Below are 15,185 nucleotides of genomic sequence, written 5' to 3'. Positions count from 1 at the left end.
TCAGACGTCCATGCGGGGGGTGGGGGGACCTCGCTCTACGTTGGGGCTTGGGGAGAACAACCTGGACTTCCCGGGCCAGGCTCCTGGCAGCACCGGGTTGTGGACTCCGACCCAGCACGTGGCCACCCTGCCCTTGGTTTCCCTCACTCTTGTTCCCGTCGCTGCCTCCACCATGCTGCTTCCCAGGACTGCACTATTCTTGACTCTTGTTTTGGCTGCTGGCTTCCTGGGTCTGAGGGCTCGGAGACCCGCCCAGCCCCTGTCCCCCATCAGCGCCATCCAGCCCAAGGCTGACTTCGACACTCAGCAGGTGGAGCAGGGGGCGATGGGGAGGCCGCGGCCCCCCCAGCTCTGTAGGGGATCAGGCCTGGGCAGCCCCATCCTTCGTGCCCTTATACGGTGGCCTCCAGTTCGCAGGGACTTGGTTCCTGGCCTCTGTGGCCTCCTCCTGTCGCTTCCTGCAGGAGCAGGGCCACCGGGCTGAGGCCACGAAGCTGCACGTGGATCCCCAGGGCACATCCATGGCCATCAACACCTTCCGAAAGCTGTGAGTGCAGCACAGTCCTTTAGGCCCCACCCCAGCCCCATCCACGTGCTTCGGCCCGGACCGCGGAGCCCCGCGGCTTCCCGGGCTGGGTCCCCGAGCCGCCGTGTCCCCCCCACCCAGGGACGGCATCTGCTGGCAGGTGCGGCAGCTCTACAGAAGCACGGGAGTCCCGGGCCGCTTCCTGCTACAAGGTGAGGCCTGGCAGCAGGGGGGGTGCAGGGTGGGGGGGGTGGGGCCAAGCTCACCTCCAGTGGTCTCTGCCCAGCTCGAGGTGCCAGAGGGGAGGTGCAGGTGGCCGTGGGGGAGACAGACTACAGCAGCTTTGCCATCCTGTACCTGGAGCGGGCCCGGCGGCTCTCGGTGAAGCTGTACGGTGGGTCCACACGGCGGCCCGGGTTCTGCTCCCTGGGCCCCGTCCATGAGGGCTGGCCAAGCCCTGGCGCACACAGAGGCCCTCCCCTCCCTCCATCCATCCTCAGGTAGTCCTGACCCTTTCCTTCTGACCAGGGTCCAGGGAGGTGCCCCTGCAGGTGAGGGACCAGGAGGGGCAGGAGGAGCACTGGTCAGTTGTGGTGGGGTGTGTGGCAGGCACACAGACCCTGTCCCCAGGGCACCCTGCCCAGCAGCACGGGGTGGGAGCCGGGCACCCCAGGAGCCCTCCGTCCCACAGCCCGCTCACTCCCCGTGGACAACTTGGTGGTGGACAAGTTTGAGCAGCGGGTCCAGCAGGCCAATCTGACCGAGGACCACATTTTGTATTTCCCCAAATATGGTGAGTAGCCCCCGTGGCCCGCCTGCCCACCCACCCTTCCTGCAGGCCTTGGCCCTGCCACCCTAACCCCTGCCTGGCCCCCAGGTTTCTGTGAGGCCGCAGACCAGTTCCACATCCTGGATGGTGAGTGGGCAGCCAGTGCGGCTGGGTGGCGTGCCCTGCACCCAAGGCTGCCCTGTGGGCTGAGTGCCGTCTCCATGCTACAGAGGTCGGCAGGCGAGGCCAGCAGCAGCCGGTCGGTGGCACGGAGTGAAGATCCCCCACTGAGGCCTGCCCCTCACGCTGCCCCTCCCCCGCAGGTCCCTGGGGCACTGCCCCCATTAAATGCCATCCTGCTTGGCCAGACTCCTTACTTCCTGTGCTGGGCCCAGCCCGGGGTCTCTGCACACTTGTCCCCTCAGTCGCCTCGCGGGCACCTGTCCTGGTGGGGCAGGAGGTGGGGCTGCCCGACAGCTGGCCAGACCAAGAGGACTGTGGTCACTGGGAGGAGACAACAGCAGTCTTAGCGGGGACGTGTGTACCCGTTGAGTGGGGACCATGCCTGACCCTGCAGACTGGAATCCCAGGGGGACAGATGGGTAGGGCCACTGGGAGGAGGGCACGGCAGGGGACTCAGCTCCCTGGACTTCAAGGGACAAGGACATAGGAGACCATAGCCCCCCCCCCCCATGAGTCCCAGGACCCACAGGTCAAGCACATTGCCTGGGTGGAGACTCAGAGCAGCTGCGCCGCCCCCACCCTGCCCCCCCTGTGACTCCAACATGGAAAGTTAGGGCTTTTGTCCCTGGGGGAGGGGCAGGGGTGCCCACAGATCCCCCCCCCCAGGGCTTCTGGAGAAAGAAGGGTGTTTCTGGAGTGACCAAGGGGTGGCGCCAGAGGCCCTCCTGAGTGACCACAGGGCTGAGGCCACACCACAGGACACCTCCCCCCTGTCTGACCTCAGGGCCCAGGGCCAGGCAGGACCTGTGGGGACAGGGCAGGTGGGGGGAACAGAGGGACGGGGGCAGGCCTTGGAGAGCCGCTGGGGCTAGGGCGTGTGGAGTCCTCACAGAAACGCATGCTCATCGAGTTTTCGGACACGGAGGTGGACGCTTTGCAGCTCCAGGTCACCGCTGCTGCGTGGGCGTCTTTAGTCGTTCGCGTAGTGGCGAGGCCTGGGCTGCGTGGGCCAGGGTGGCGGGGCCCCTCTGACTCCCTGCGGTCTCCCCAGAGCTCCCTGTGGATGAGGAAGCACAGGGAAGAGGGCGTCACCTGGCAAAGCCAAGTGTGTCCCAGCTTGTCCCCAGATCACAGAGGCATCTGCACCCAGAGAATGGGCAGGAGCTGTCCCCCAGTTCCCATCAAAGTGAAACGGGGTGGCTCCTCGGGACCCTAGGGGAAAAGAGCCACATGGGCGGGATCTTTGCTCATTGTGGGTCAGTCTCCGGGAACACACTGCTCACCAGTGGGCACCGCGGACTCGGAATGGGGAGAGCGCCCCGTGGGCTTGCCCCTCCAGATCCCCGACCTGGTCCCTGCCCTGGGAGGTGCCGATGACCCAAAGGGGCCCTGGCGGTGGGAAGCCTCCTGGAAGGGGAAAGGCCCTGGAGGGGGTCCCCACCTTCTGTGGGGAGACCGAGGCCTGGCACAGAATCGGGCCCTGAAGCCCCTCGGCTTTGGGGGCCAGGGCTCTCTATGTGGCCTGTCTGGGGCTCCTGCTCGGGACAGGCTGCCCGAGGCCGAGGGCGCTGAAGGGAGGCAGCAGCCCAGGACCGGGAGCCCACAAGTCAGGGACGCGCTCCTCCTCCTGCTCCGGAGTCCGCGCCCGCACTTGGCCCCCCGGGGGCACGGAGGGGTTTCCTTCCTGGCCCCTCCCTCCAGGGGCAGCCGGGCTGCGTGTCCAGAGCCTGCCTGTGGCCTCCCCCGCCCCTGCGTGCGGGCGCCCCCACCTCTGCTCTCCCTCTGGCCAGGGGTCCCCCGATGTTGCCTCTCCCCACCCCTCACCCGCACTCCGTGACTGCGGGCCCACCTCCCTGTTCGACACGCACCTTGGGTTTGGGGCCGTGGGGAGCGGCGTGGGTGCTGGCTCCACACTGAGTTCCTGCAGCGAGGACACTGTGACCCTGACCGTGGGACTGGGAGGGACGTGCTCCCTGCCCGGGGCAGGCTGCCTCCCTCCGTGCCGCTGGGCAGAAGCCGTGGGCCTGGTGCTGGCTCAGAAGGGGGGCCGCGGGGGTGCAGAGTGGGGAGGCAGGTCTTGGGGATCAGAAGGCAAAGACCAGGAACCCTCCACTCCCTGGCCACCTACCCCAGGCGGGGACCCAGTCGCCCCCTCCTTGGTGTGCAAGGTCTGAGGAAGGCCCTGCCCTGTGCGCCCACTGCCAGCCCCTGCGCCTGGTGTCCCTGCTGCCAGTCCGAGCGGGAAGGCGGAGCAGTCACACCCAGGGCGGGCACTGCGGGGAAGGGGGCCCATAAAGAGGTGAGCCGAGTCAGCGTCCTGCAGAGTGGCGGGGATGGGGCCGCTGGGCGCGCTGTGCACGGCACTCACTCTGCTGGGAGCCCTGAAGGGCCAGTCCTGGTGGCTCCCGAGGGTGGGAGCCCAGGCCTTGAAGAGCTTCCAGGACGAACAGGTGTGGGGTGCTGGGCGGGAGGGGAGGCAGAGAGGCCGGGCCGGCTGGCTCTCAGACACCCCTACCCCCCACCAGGGAGACCCTTGATCTCCCTCAGAGGCCTGGCTCCTGGGTCGGCATCGCCTCCTGGGCCCCCCACAGCCGTCCCTGTGGGGGGCCCATCTCAGTCTCTGTGCACACACGGAGAACCCGGGGCCCTGACAGGCCAGGGTCACCCATCCCCGCTGGACCCAGGGCAGCCTCCAGGTCCCAGCGTCAGCGACGCAGGAGCCAGGCCCTGGGAGGGCTCCTGGGCTCCTGGGCACCTGGGCTCTGCCCGCCCCATCCCCCTGTAGTTCCAGGGGCTGTGGTTCGTCCTCGGCCTGGCGGGCAGCACCCACAGCAAGGCGGACAGGTCCCTCCTGAGCCCTTTTACAGCCACGTTCGAGCGAAGTGGAAAGCGACGCCTCCAAGTGTCCTACGCCATGACTCGGTGAGTGAGGCCCCGGCCTGCGCCCCAGAAGCTGATGGCTCCGTGGCGCCAGGGCGTGTTCTCCACGTTCTTCCCGGGCCACCTCCTGATGCCATCACAGCACAGCCTGCCAGGACCTCAGCTGGCTCTGGGTCATACAGCAAGGAAGGGAGGCATTTACTGGAATGTGGACTCGGCCCACAGGCCTATGGCTTTCAGGTTCAGCTGGATCCAGGAGCCCAGCTGTTGTGCTCGGGCCTTGGCATGCCTCTCCCAGGCTTGTGGGCAGGCTGCCTCTCACCTCATAGGATAGGACAGTTGCCTAAGCTGTCATCTTTCTCAGGGTCCCAATTCTAGGAAGAGGGAGCACCCCGGCCAGCTTGGTAATGGCCCCAGTTGGTCTTCTTGAGTCATGTGCTCCTCCTGGACCAGTCGCTGTGTCCAGAGTGGCAGGCACTGTGGTTGGTCTGCCCAGGTCAAGTGCCCACCCCCCAGCGGGGCTAGGCAGCCCCCACCCCAGACCTCTGGTCAGGGCTCCAGGGAACACAGCGTAGGAGCCTGAGCAAGGCAGGTATGTCGTGGGGATCCATCCAGCTGTGCCCTGGAGACTAGGACAGTCTGGCCCCAGAGGAGCCACACCCAGCTGCTGCTGCAGTCCTCCCGGGAGCACCGCCACCCACCCGCCCTTGCAGCTGCCTGCACAGCTCGGCCTCCCGGGGCACCCGCCCTGCCCAGCCGGGCTGTGGTTGGAGACTGATTGATTGGAGGAGCCTAGTGCAAATGCCCCCCATGAAGCCCTCTGGGTGGCCTCTCCCCCACCCCTGGCCTGCAGGCCAGACACATGCTGCTGCTCAAAGCATTCAGCGGTTCCCCGCCAGCGCCCCTGCACTGCTGGGCGGGCCCCTAAGGCTGGAGCAGGCACAGGGGCATTGCAGGCTCAGCACAGCACGGCCACCCACCTACCTGGCCACCTCGCTTACACTCGAGACCCTGGGAGAGCGAGCTTTCCCTCATCCCTGTGCACCCTGCTCCAGTCCGAGTGGGAGTGGCCTGTGGGTGGGCTGGGCAGAGGCTGCGAAGGGGTCGGCCATGCTGACAGGCAGCACGGCTCGCAGGTCACTGCTCTGGGCGCGGGCAGCCTTGGGGCACCGTGTGGAATTACCTTCCCCAGGGAGGGGGCAGCTGGGCCCCCAGCCTCCTGAATTCTCCTTGGGGGGCCCGCCTTGGGGCCAAGGAGGGCAGCAGCCTGGCCGGGTTCCAGAGCCCTCCTCCTCTGCCCCACCCGCCCTGCACTGCCCGCCCTGGCACAGGGGCCCACGCTGCATCACCTGGTCTTACCTGCTGACTCCCACGGCCCAGCCTGGACAGTTCTCAGTGGACAACAGCAGGGGTGAGATGGGGGGAGGCCGGGAGCCGGCATGGGGGCCTGCGGCGGGAGGGCCCTTGACCGGCTGCACCCCCCCAGAGCCCGGGGCCTTGGCCGAGGAGCTGCAGGTGCATGACACCGACTACACCACCTTCGCCCTGATGGTCTCCAAGAGGCAGTCCGGTGGCCAGCGCATCCTCAGGGTCTACCTGCTGTGTGAGCCCCGCCTTCCTGCAGCTGCTCTCCGGCGGGCGGGCGGGCGGGAGGGGCTGGAGGGGGGAGGCCGCTCCGGGCTTCTGGGCCCAGGTCACGCGAGACGGGGGTGCCCGCCACTAAGCCTCACTGCCGCTGCCACGAAGGGCCACGCCATGTTCTTGGACTCCAGGCAGAATGTGGGCAATTGAGGTCAAGGAGCTGGACAGATTTGTCTGCCTGCTTGGAGCCCAGGGACTCTCGGAGGACAACATCGTCTTTCCAGACCCAGCAGGTGATGCTTGCCCAGTGCGGGGGGCGGGGGGGACCTGCCTGCGGGCCGGAGCCCCGTGGGTGTGCATGGCCTACAGTTGGGGTACATGTGGCCGGGGGCTGGGAGCCACAGAGGGTTCAGCCTGAGCTCAGACTGAGGGCTCTCATGGCTCCATGGTGTCCGCCTCCACCTGGGTCACACCTGCCTACACGCTCACCTGCACACCCACCTGCCCATCAACCTGCTCACTCTCCTGCACACTCACCTACTCACCCACTTGCACACCTGCCTGCACCTGGCCACCTGTACCTGCACTGAGTCAGGGGCTCATGGAGCTTCCCGAGGACCAGGTCTGGGGGAGAGCAGCCGGGGTGGGGTTCCCTCAGCCCTGGGCCTCCTGCCCCAGCCCTTCCCCTGCAGCGGCTGCAGGCCCCCGTCCTCCCTGCCTCCACCCCCGACCCCCCAGGAAGCTGAGCGTCTCCCTTGCCTGCCCTGGGCTCCGGGCCCCGCCCCTCTGCCCTGCTTCCTGAGCCCCGGTCACCCCATCAGACTGGGCACCCCATCAGAGGACATGCTGAAGGACAGAGTGGCCCCAGCCAGTCCCGTCACTGCCCAGCACTTGCCCTGAGCGGGCGTCACAGAGTCCCACCCGCCGTGACTTCCGTGGCTGTGGATCATCTCCTCCCGGCGTGGCCTGGGCCCCGAGAGCAGCAGAGGACACTCCTCTCCTGTGAGGACTGCCGTTAGCAGTCCCATGGCGACTGTTGGCCCCTCTTGAGGATTAAATAAGTTCTTGTCACACCACTCCCTCTGCACTGGCTGGTCAGTGTGCGCTGTCTCTCCAACCACCTTAACCGTGTCCCGGGGCACAGCCCAGCGTGCACCATCCTCTCCCCGACGGCCCGTCTACCCACACGGACGCCCGGTCCCCATGAGGCCCCACTGCCACCCCTCCCCCAGCCCCACCGTGGATTCCCTGTCTCTGCCGGTCTGCCTCCTGCAGGGACCGTGTGAGCGGGGCCTCACAGGACTGTCCCCCTGTGACTGGCTTCTGGCCCCCGGCATCATGTCCTCCAGGTCCGTGCGTGTGGCCTGTGCCAGGGCGTCCTCCTCTTGCTGGCCGAGTGATACCCCGCTGTGCTTGTGCGGTCCCCTCTGCCTGCGGGCACTGGGCCGCTCCACCGTGGGGCCGTGGACAGCCAGGCCTCGGTGCCCCGCCAGGGCGTGCCGCCCTCTCTCCGGGCCTGCTTTGCTCTCCTGTTCTTGCCACAGTCGGCGGCAGGTGTGGGTCCGCCCTGGGCCGCAGGTCAGCGCGCCAGCGGGCACGACCGGCGGGGCACGCGTGTGCCCTCTGGATTCTGGGCAGGGGTCACGCCGCAGCAGGGGTGCCGGGTTGGCCCCACATCTCACCTCGTGACGCCTCGGCCCTCCTGGGTGGCGGGTCCACAGGCACCGTTCTCTCTGGGGACTAGTGCTGTGAGCACCAATTCCGGGTGTCAGTCTGTGCTGACGCCTCCCGGTGCTACTTCCCAAACAAAGGCCGCCTTTAGCCTCCACCTCCAAATCGCGAGCTCTTCTGAAGCGCATTTGAGAAGCACTGGGGGGGCGCGGTCCCACGGGGCACCTTCAGACAGCTGCACAAACACTGCTGCTCAGAGCGGCCGGGCCGCCCCCAGGCTCCAGGGGCCCATCTGCAGGCAGGGTCCCGGCCCAGCCCCACAGCTGTGGCTCTAATTCCTGTCACCACAGAGGAGCTTGGCCTGATTTGGAAGCACACAGCGCGTTGCCTAAGGCCCCCCAGCCCCTCGGCTGGGGTCAGGGGACCGGCCAGCCGCTCACTCCGGGCACAGCCTCCAGCCAGGAACAGGTTTGGGTTGGAAAGACAGACCTGAGTCCAGCGGGGTTCTCCGCCTCCTGCTGGCCCAACGGGGCTGGGGCGCCCAGGCGGGGCCGTGGGGCACGTACCCAGGCGCTCGGGTTGGGTGGAGCCTCCTGGGCTGTGCTTGGCTTGGGAAGGGGCCCCCACCCAGGTGCCCACCTCTGCAGGCCCTCTGACCTGGGGGGAGGCTGAAGGGGGGCGGAGCCTGGAGGGTGAAGAGGCCCGCTGCCAGTCTAGTGGGCAGGCCGCCCGCAGGGTGCACGGGCGCCGTTGGGGGGCTGGCCACCCACCACCGACGGCTGGCACAGGACCAGGGTGCGTCAGGGCTCCCTCCCCAGGCGTCCACCACGGGGCCACCTGGCGGGCTGGAAATGCGGAGGGGCCCGGAGCGGGGGGAGTCGGGGGCTCTGGCCACGTGGGACAATCCTAGGCACCCAGGAGGCTGACTGACCACCCCCCTTCCTGAGAGAGGAAGCTGCCGTCTCCTGGGTGGACAGGGGGTGTTGGCTCACAGTCTCCATGGTGGTCACAGGCACAGGCGCACACGCACACGCAGTCACACAAACAAGGGCACGCACACAAATGCTGACACAGGCGCACGCGGGTGTGTGCACCCCCACACCTCTGCCGGGCACACACTGTCTCTTTTGTGCTGGGGAACCCCCGTGGCTACTGTGCCGCGGAGGGAGGAGGGAGCTCTGGCAGAGAGAAAGCTGTTTGTTTGGCAGGAAACTATCTTATTTCTTAGGTTTGTGCGGATTGACTGGAGGCCGGGTTTTTCCACCACCCTGTCAGTTGCCAGGAGCCTGAGTCCCTGGAGAGCGGGGTCCCCGAAGCGACTGAGCACTTCAGCCAGGTCCCTGGCTCTGTCGCATCCGGAAGGCTGGGCCGAGCGGCACAAGCTGCCCCAGGGCCGGCGGGGGAGGCTGGTGGAAAGCCGGGCACTGTTCCTGGGAGCAGACCCTGCTCTGGGCGGCCCGCTGGCCTTGTCCCCTGTCGCCCCCCACACCCACCTCCATTTGCGGCTCAGGGCTCTGAAGCCTGTGGCCCTCGGTGTCCCCTGGTCCTGAGACGGCAGTGTCTGTGGCCCCCTTGCCCCCCTCACTGGCCTGGCCCTTCCCCAGGAGGAGTGGGCAGGGCGGCTGCCGTCGCAGGGATGGAAGGCCCCTTCTGAGCCAAATCTTGGAGCCACGTGGTGAATCCCCACCTGGCCACGCTCTTCTCCTGTGTCTGGCCCGACCTGGGCGGCAGCTGCCCGAGGCCGTCGGCTCATTGCCAGGGGCCCACACCATCTTCTCCTGACTCCCTCCGGCTACCAACCCGCCCGGACCTGAGCCTCCTGCCCCCCTCCCGCAACGCTCACAGGCTGGTGGAGAGCTGTCCCAGGAACAGCCTGGCTCCCGCCTGGCCGCTGGGCTGTGGGCGGCCTGGGGCGGTCAGCCACCGGACAGTGGACAGGGAATGACCTCCGGGCTCCAGGACCAGGGCTGCCCGACCGGACCTGCCCTTTCTCTCCGGAGAGGGGAGCTCGCACCTGCCGTCGCCGCCCTTGTCCCTGTCACACAGACGATGTTCAGGCATTTGGGAGGGGCCGCCAAGGACCAGATGGCGGGGCAGGTGCGGGTGAGCAGGGCGCCGGGTGGGATGGGGGCGCAGGCTCTCCCCGCTCCCGGCTGGATGTGCCTGGGCCCTGGCTGTGAGCAGGCAGCAGGGCCACTCCGGGTGGGAACGGCCACCCCGGCTTTCTTGGTGGCTGGTCCTGGCCACGCACCAAAGTGACTTGTCCTGGAGGCCTTCTGTCCTCAGTGCTGGTGGGGACCGATGGGCACTCCGGGGGCCATGCCCGTGAGCCGGGAAGCCCCTCACAGCCGCCACCTCTGGGCTTCCTGTCAAAGAGAGACGTCTGGCCGCGGGAAACAGGAGGCTGAGAGCCTGTCCCAGCCCGGAGCGGTGGGGGGGACAGGCCGCCCTGCGGGTCCTGGGCGGGGCCCTGGGTAGGGAGGGGGCTTGGGTAAAAGCTGAGGTGGTCAGTGAGGTGTGGCCGTCAGCTGACCACGTGGCAACACCCAGTTATTCATGTGGCAGGTGAGCCAGGCCACAGGGACGTTCACTGACTGCAGAGGAGTGTGGCTCAGCCACCAGGGTGAAGTCTCACCATCTGTGACGGCCTGTGGGGACCTGGCGTCAGATGGAGAAGGACAGACACCGCGCGGCCGCAACTCCGTGTGGGACCTGAGAATCAAACCGGATGCGCGAGGGCGCAGACCGACCCGCGGGTGCAGGGGACGGGCCTCAGGGCGCGGCCGCCACTCAGGGAGCACAGTCCATGGCGGCGGCATGTGGCGACGGGCGGGAGTGCCCCGGGGACTGGAAACTGACACAAAATCGTAAAGTCACTGTAAATGAAAATAAAATGTAAAGATAATAGTAATAGAGGAGCCCAGGTTGGTGTGGCTCAGTGGGTTGGGTGCTGTCCCCAGAACTATAAGGTCACCGGTTCCATTCCCTGTCCCGCCATGTCCCTGGGTTGTGGGCCAGGTCCCCAGTAGGGGGCGCAAGAGAGGCAACCACACACTGATGTTTCTCTCCCTCTCTGTCTCCCTCCCTTGCCCTCTCTCTAAAAATAAACAAAATCTAAAAAACAAATAATTTTTAAAGAAAGTAGTAAAAGGGCCACTGGGTTTCCTAAGACCTCGGGTTGGAGGCAGGGCAGGCACCAGGGGGCAGAGGCCCTGCAAACAGGCCCTGCTCCTCCCCCTCTTGCTCTCCCCTCTCCCCATGGGGGCTGTCACCCAGGTCCTGTCCCCCTCCTCTGTCCCTCCCCCATCCTCACTGCCCTGTCCCCCGAGGCCACATCTGTCCCCGTCAGAATAAACACCTGGTGCCAGGAGGAGCCGGCATGGCCTCCGGATGGCCCATGGGATGGGCAGTGGTTCCCAGATCTCCGGGCTCCCGGCTTGGGCAACGTGGGTCCTCAGGTCACCCCTGCAGGCTGGGCCTCCCCTGGGCCTGGCCCGGGCTCGCAGGCCACAGAGCCAGGCCTGTCCTCACACAGGGCCACTGCCAATGGCATCCAGCAGCGACAGCCGTGGGCCTGGGGAGCGTGGAGTGTCAGGTGGCCCTGGAGGGCCTCCTGGGGTGCCGGTGGGGGCCCGTGACTCAGGCGCCCCCTGCCGGCCCCGCCAGCCCAGCACCCCTGCCCCACGGTGCCCACTCGGCTGAAGGGCCACCCCAGACCCAGGACGAAAGGCTGGGGTGCCCATCTCCAAGTGCGCTTGGGCTGAGGACCCAGGGCCCCGGGCCCCGCCAGAAAGGTGGCCCAGCTTCCCCTGCTGGGACCAGGAGACCCTGCAGATGCCTCACTGGGCCAGCTGGGCTGGATGCTTCGGGACACCATGTGCCCCCGGTGGCCCTGATGCCACCAACTGGGGCGGTGGGAGGGGGTGTGCACATGAGAGCCGGGGTGGCCAGACCGCTCCCCGCCCCCCAGCCCTGCGGGACCACCGTGGGCCCCTCCACTGGCCCCGGCAGCCAGGTGGGGACGAGGCCACAGCCAAGTGTCCTCAGAGGCAGAGCAGAGCAGAGGGGGACACTGGGTCTGCCCAGGACGGGGCGGGTGCTGCGTGGGCGCCCGAGGTGGGGCTGCTGTCCCATGGGGATCTGGGTGGCGTGTGGAGGACGTGCCCGTGGCGGGCCTGAGCTACCTGCGCCCCTGCCCCCCAGCTGCAGACTCAGCACCCCCACCTGCGGCACAGCCGGGCTGCTTCCGGTTTGCTGCCGACACCTGTCGGGGCCCTGCAGTCTGGGGAGGGGGCGGCGTCTTCAGGGACTCTGCAGAATACCCCAGCAGCTTCTCCGCACCCCCCCCACTTAAAATCCTTTGGGGAGTCGCCAGCATGTCTCTCCAACACCTCCTGTGGAGCATCGCGGGATGGGGCTGCCCCTGCCCACCTGCTCAGGGTCCCGCAGCCCCCTTCCTTCAGGCTGAGGGAGCCGTCACCACGCAGCAAGCGGGGAGGGGTCGGGAGGTCGCCGTGGGACTCGTCCGGACCAGCAGAGGCTGTGGAGGACGGCGGCGAAGGGGGACCCGCAGGCTCGAACGGGAGACAGAGGACCGGGAGCTTCAGCTGGATGGGCTGTGACTATTGCAGGGGACACAGGTGCCCCTCAGACAGCCCGGGGAAGGGGACAGTCTGCCCCTGCAGCGTCTCCCTGAGTTTGCCAAACGTCCCTGAGCCTCGTCTAACCCGCCCCCATAAAACAAACGCGGAGACCGCGTCCGTGGCTCGTCGTCTCTCCCTCAGAGGACAGTGTCCCACCTGGTCCCCCTTGTCCTTAAACTGTCTGTGTTGTGTCTTTTCTTCATGTCCCGTTGACCCCACGCAGGAACCCCAGCTCCGCACCGGTCACAGCAGAGGCAGCTGCAGGCCCAGAGGGCCCAGTGCCTCTGTGCGACACTGCGGGGGCTGGGACCTGTCACTCCCCCCGCGCCTCAACCCCCAGGCTGAGGTCACGCCGATGCCTGCACCCTGGGCTGACCAGCAACCCGGCCGGCCAGGGGCAGGGCGGGGGCGGTCCGGATGGCCCATCAAGGCTGAGGCCAACTCCCCGCAGCCCGGGCTCCAGAGCAGCGGGCCCGCAGCCACCTTCCAGCCCCCGCCCTCCCCAGGCGGGTGCCACTGTCACCCCCCCCCCCCACGAGACCCGGCTCCAGGGAAACTGCAGCCTCAGCTCACGAGGTCGGCTTGGGTCTCTGCCCACCAGGCCCCTGGGGCGCCCAGCCAGCAACATCCAGAGCCGCCCACGTGCTGCCTGGGCCTGAGGCAAGGGCCGCCCTAAGGGGGGACTCCTAGGCCAGCCTCTTGGGGTCTCTCTCTGCACAGGGCCTTGCGTGGGGCTCCTCAGAGGCCAGCACCCTACTTAGGGGTTCAGAGCAGGCACCCTGTCCTCCCCGGCCAGGGATGTGCGCCCTCAGCCGTCCACCTGCGAATCGCTGTGAGGCCAGGGAGCGGCACTGAGGCCCAGCCTCTCTGCCCTCTGCGGGTGCCAGGAGGGGCGATCCGGCCCCCAGCGTCCAGCACACACCCACCCTCCTCCCTGGGCTGAGCAGGGGCCCCAGCAGGGCAGAGGTGGCTCCGCTTGGACTGCTGACCACTCACAGGGCTGAGCTGCAGAGGGTCTCTGGGGAAGCCCAGTCCCACCCCAGTCCTGCATCTGGCACAGCCCCTGGGGCGGGGAGGGCGGGCAGGAGCCCCGCAGGAGTCTCAGAACAGCTACTGCGGCAGCCCAGCCCTGCCTGCACCTGGTGAGAGGGGAGTCGCTGGCCCTGGGGGATGGCAGGTGGGGGCTGGGCCGGGTGTGCCCATAAATAGGACTCTCAGGGGCTGCTGCCTGGCCCCCACTTCCCGGGCCCTGAAACCGTGCCCTGGCTCCTCTGTGGCTGGGCCAGGCCCCCAACCGACCCCAGCTCAGCCCGGGGTTCCCTGCAGCCCTGCACACAGGAGGGCAGGAGCCCCCCATCGCCACAGAGAGGTCCCCAGGAGCAGGCCCGCCTCGTCCCCATGAGTCCTCGTGGGGTGAGGACATCCTCTCTCTGCACGGACAGGGAAACTGAGGCTCAGAGAGGCCATCCACTGGCCCAGGGCCACCCTGTCTCTGCCAACAGCATGGGCGCAGGCCCAGCACCGAGCCCCCACCCCCACCTCTGGCTTCGGCAGCTCCGCCTCGGCCTGGCGGGAAACACGTTTAGGAAGAGAGACTGCGCCACCTGGAGATGCCCCAGCACCGCACCGTCGCTCCGGCAGCACTTGCACGTGCGGCACATGCGTTCACTCATTTGTTCTTCATCCGACCCAGGCTTCCGGTGCTCACGGGGGACACGGTCCTTGTCGAGCAAAATGGAAAGGCCAGAGCTGTCCTGCCGCGGGAGGGACGCCGGATGCCCTTGGAACTCCACCTGGACCTGCACAGAGGGCTTCCTGGAGGCGGGGTCCGTGCTCAGCCTTGGAGGAGCCAACCAGCCTGAAAGGGAAGCAGCGGTTCTGGGTGTGGGGCTGCCGGGGGCTGCTCCTTTAGCCAACTGTGGGTGCCACTTGGGAGACCAACGTAGGTGTGGCTGGTCCGGCACAGGGGCGGGAGTGCTGGGGTGGAGCAGGTAAGGACTTGGACAGCGGCCCACGAAAGTAGCTGGCTCTGTCTCTGGCTGGTGTGGCTCAGTGGATTAAGCGCTTGCCTGCGAACCAAAAGGTCGCCGGTTCAGTTCCCAGTCAGAGCACGGGCTTGGGTTGCAGGCCAGGTCCCCACTAGGGGGCACGCTAGAGGCAACCACACACTGATGTTTCTCTCCCTCCCTGCCTCTTTATCTAGAAATAAATAAATAAAGTCTTTAAAAAAAGAGTTGCTCTGACCATTGGGTGCACTTGAGGAGCGAGGAACAGAGGAGTGGCCGGTTTGGGGGGCTGTTTAGTGCCAGGATGGGGTGGGAGGGGTGGGCTGGGGGACCCCCAACGTAGCACAGACCGGCACCTTGGAGGGCGAGTCACCCGGGGGAATACGGAGGTGAACTACAGGAAAGAGGAGTTCCCCCACCGGGGCAGGGCAGGGGGTGCTGAGGCCACCCCAGTGGCAGCCCTGGGGGGTCTGAGCAGGGTCCGTGGCCTGGAGGTAAGACTGGGTCCTTCTGAGCTGGACTGGGATGGTGGGGGGGCCCTGTCGTCATGGGCAGGGCGGGGCTGGGAGGCCAGAATCCTGGCGCCTCCCGTGCAGCCCGGTCCCCACCTGGCCCGGGCGGTCTGAGCCGCGGCCCTAACCCTGCTGCCCCTCAGGACAGGCGCTGTGTCCACTGGGCTGGAGTTTCTGCCCGTGCCCTCTGCACAGCCTGGACAGCGTGGCAGGTGGGTGCTGAGCCAGCGGGGGTCCTTCCTTCAGGGGGTGCGCAGCCCTGCCCCACCCACCGTGCGGCTCTCCGGGGAGAAGCCGGTGCTGGGGGCCAGGAGCCCCGCCTCCACCTCTTCGGTGCCAGGGGCGCAGAGCCTCTGCCTGCAGGGAGGACCCTGCGACCGCCAGCAGCCCCTCACCCCGGCCCGGCCCTTTTCC

The 15,185-nt window shown here is 67.5% G+C and overlaps 2 protein-coding genes and 2 long non-coding RNA genes across 9 annotated transcripts; 2 read left to right on the top strand and 2 right to left on the bottom strand.

The window, feature by feature from the left end:
- The first annotated feature begins 45 nt into the window (after positions 1–45).
- On the top strand, positions 46–1,658 carry C8G (complement C8 gamma chain). Its single transcript, XM_037127676.2, has 7 exons — positions 46–310; positions 411–547; positions 668–738; positions 813–920; positions 1,218–1,319; positions 1,404–1,442; positions 1,526–1,658. The coding sequence occupies exons 1-7, from the start codon at positions 173–175 to the stop codon at positions 1,570–1,572; spliced, it is 642 nt and encodes a 213-aa protein (XP_036983571.1). The 5' UTR covers positions 46–172; the 3' UTR covers positions 1,573–1,658.
- Positions 1,659–1,708: 50 nt separating this feature from the next.
- On the bottom strand, positions 1,709–3,426 carry LOC128627816 (uncharacterized). The gene is made up of 3 exons (XR_008392101.1): positions 3,347–3,426; positions 2,369–2,535; positions 1,709–1,799 (listed from the first exon to the last, which is right to left on the bottom strand). It is a non-coding gene; the product is annotated as an uncharacterized LOC128627816 (long non-coding RNA).
- Positions 3,427–3,788: 362 nt separating this feature from the next.
- On the top strand, positions 3,789–10,271 carry LCN12 (lipocalin 12). Of its 6 annotated transcripts, XM_053667630.1 has the most exons (5): positions 3,789–3,928; positions 4,264–4,400; positions 5,690–5,769; positions 5,845–5,961; positions 6,131–7,190. In XM_053667630.1, the coding sequence occupies exons 1-5, from the start codon at positions 3,812–3,814 to the stop codon at positions 6,355–6,357; spliced, it is 678 nt and encodes a 225-aa protein (XP_053523605.1). In that variant the 5' UTR covers positions 3,789–3,811; the 3' UTR covers positions 6,358–7,190. The 6 variants fall into 6 exon arrangements, with proteins under 6 accessions (XP_053523605.1, XP_053523604.1, XP_053523603.1 ...); XM_053667629.1 differs by having other exon boundaries at positions 5,690–5,961; XM_053667628.1 differs by adding an exon at positions 10,176–10,271 and having other exon boundaries at positions 3,835–5,961; positions 6,131–6,232.
- On the bottom strand, positions 6,925–12,156 carry LOC119036133 (uncharacterized). Its single transcript, XR_005079926.2, has 5 exons — positions 12,042–12,156; positions 10,969–11,184; positions 10,246–10,464; positions 7,178–9,976; positions 6,925–6,984 (listed from the first exon to the last, which is right to left on the bottom strand). It is a non-coding gene; the product is annotated as an uncharacterized LOC119036133 (long non-coding RNA).
- Positions 12,157–15,185: the final 3,029 nt, after the last annotated feature.

This window comes from Artibeus jamaicensis, unplaced genomic scaffold (assembly GCF_021234435.1).
Source record: "Artibeus jamaicensis isolate MK-2021 breed Jamaican fruit bat unplaced genomic scaffold, CSHL_Jam_final contig_471, whole genome shotgun sequence".
Taxonomy (NCBI): Eukaryota; Metazoa; Chordata; class Mammalia; order Chiroptera; family Phyllostomidae; genus Artibeus; species Artibeus jamaicensis.
Note: the sequence above shows the minus strand (reverse complement) of the source record. Positions and strands in the feature narration are given on the sequence as shown.

Bases quoted from the DNA above. Each gene is read 5' to 3' on its own strand.
- LCN12 (XM_053667625.1), top strand. From the start codon at position 5,160: ATGCCCCCCATGAAGCCCTCTGGGTGGCCTCTCCCCCACCCCTGGCCT. The intron at 5,962-6,130 runs GTGAGCCCCGCC...CTTGGACTCCAG, and splicing joins CCTCAGGGTCTACCTGCTGT to GCAGAATGTGGGCAATTGAG.
- C8G (XM_037127676.2), top strand. From the start codon at position 173: ATGCTGCTTCCCAGGACTGCACTATTCTTGACTCTTGTTTTGGCTGCT. The intron at 739-812 runs GTGAGGCCTGGC...GTCTCTGCCCAG, and splicing joins GGGCCGCTTCCTGCTACAAG to CTCGAGGTGCCAGAGGGGAG. The intron at 1,320-1,403 runs GTGAGTAGCCCC...CCTGGCCCCCAG, and splicing joins TTTGTATTTCCCCAAATATG to GTTTCTGTGAGGCCGCAGAC.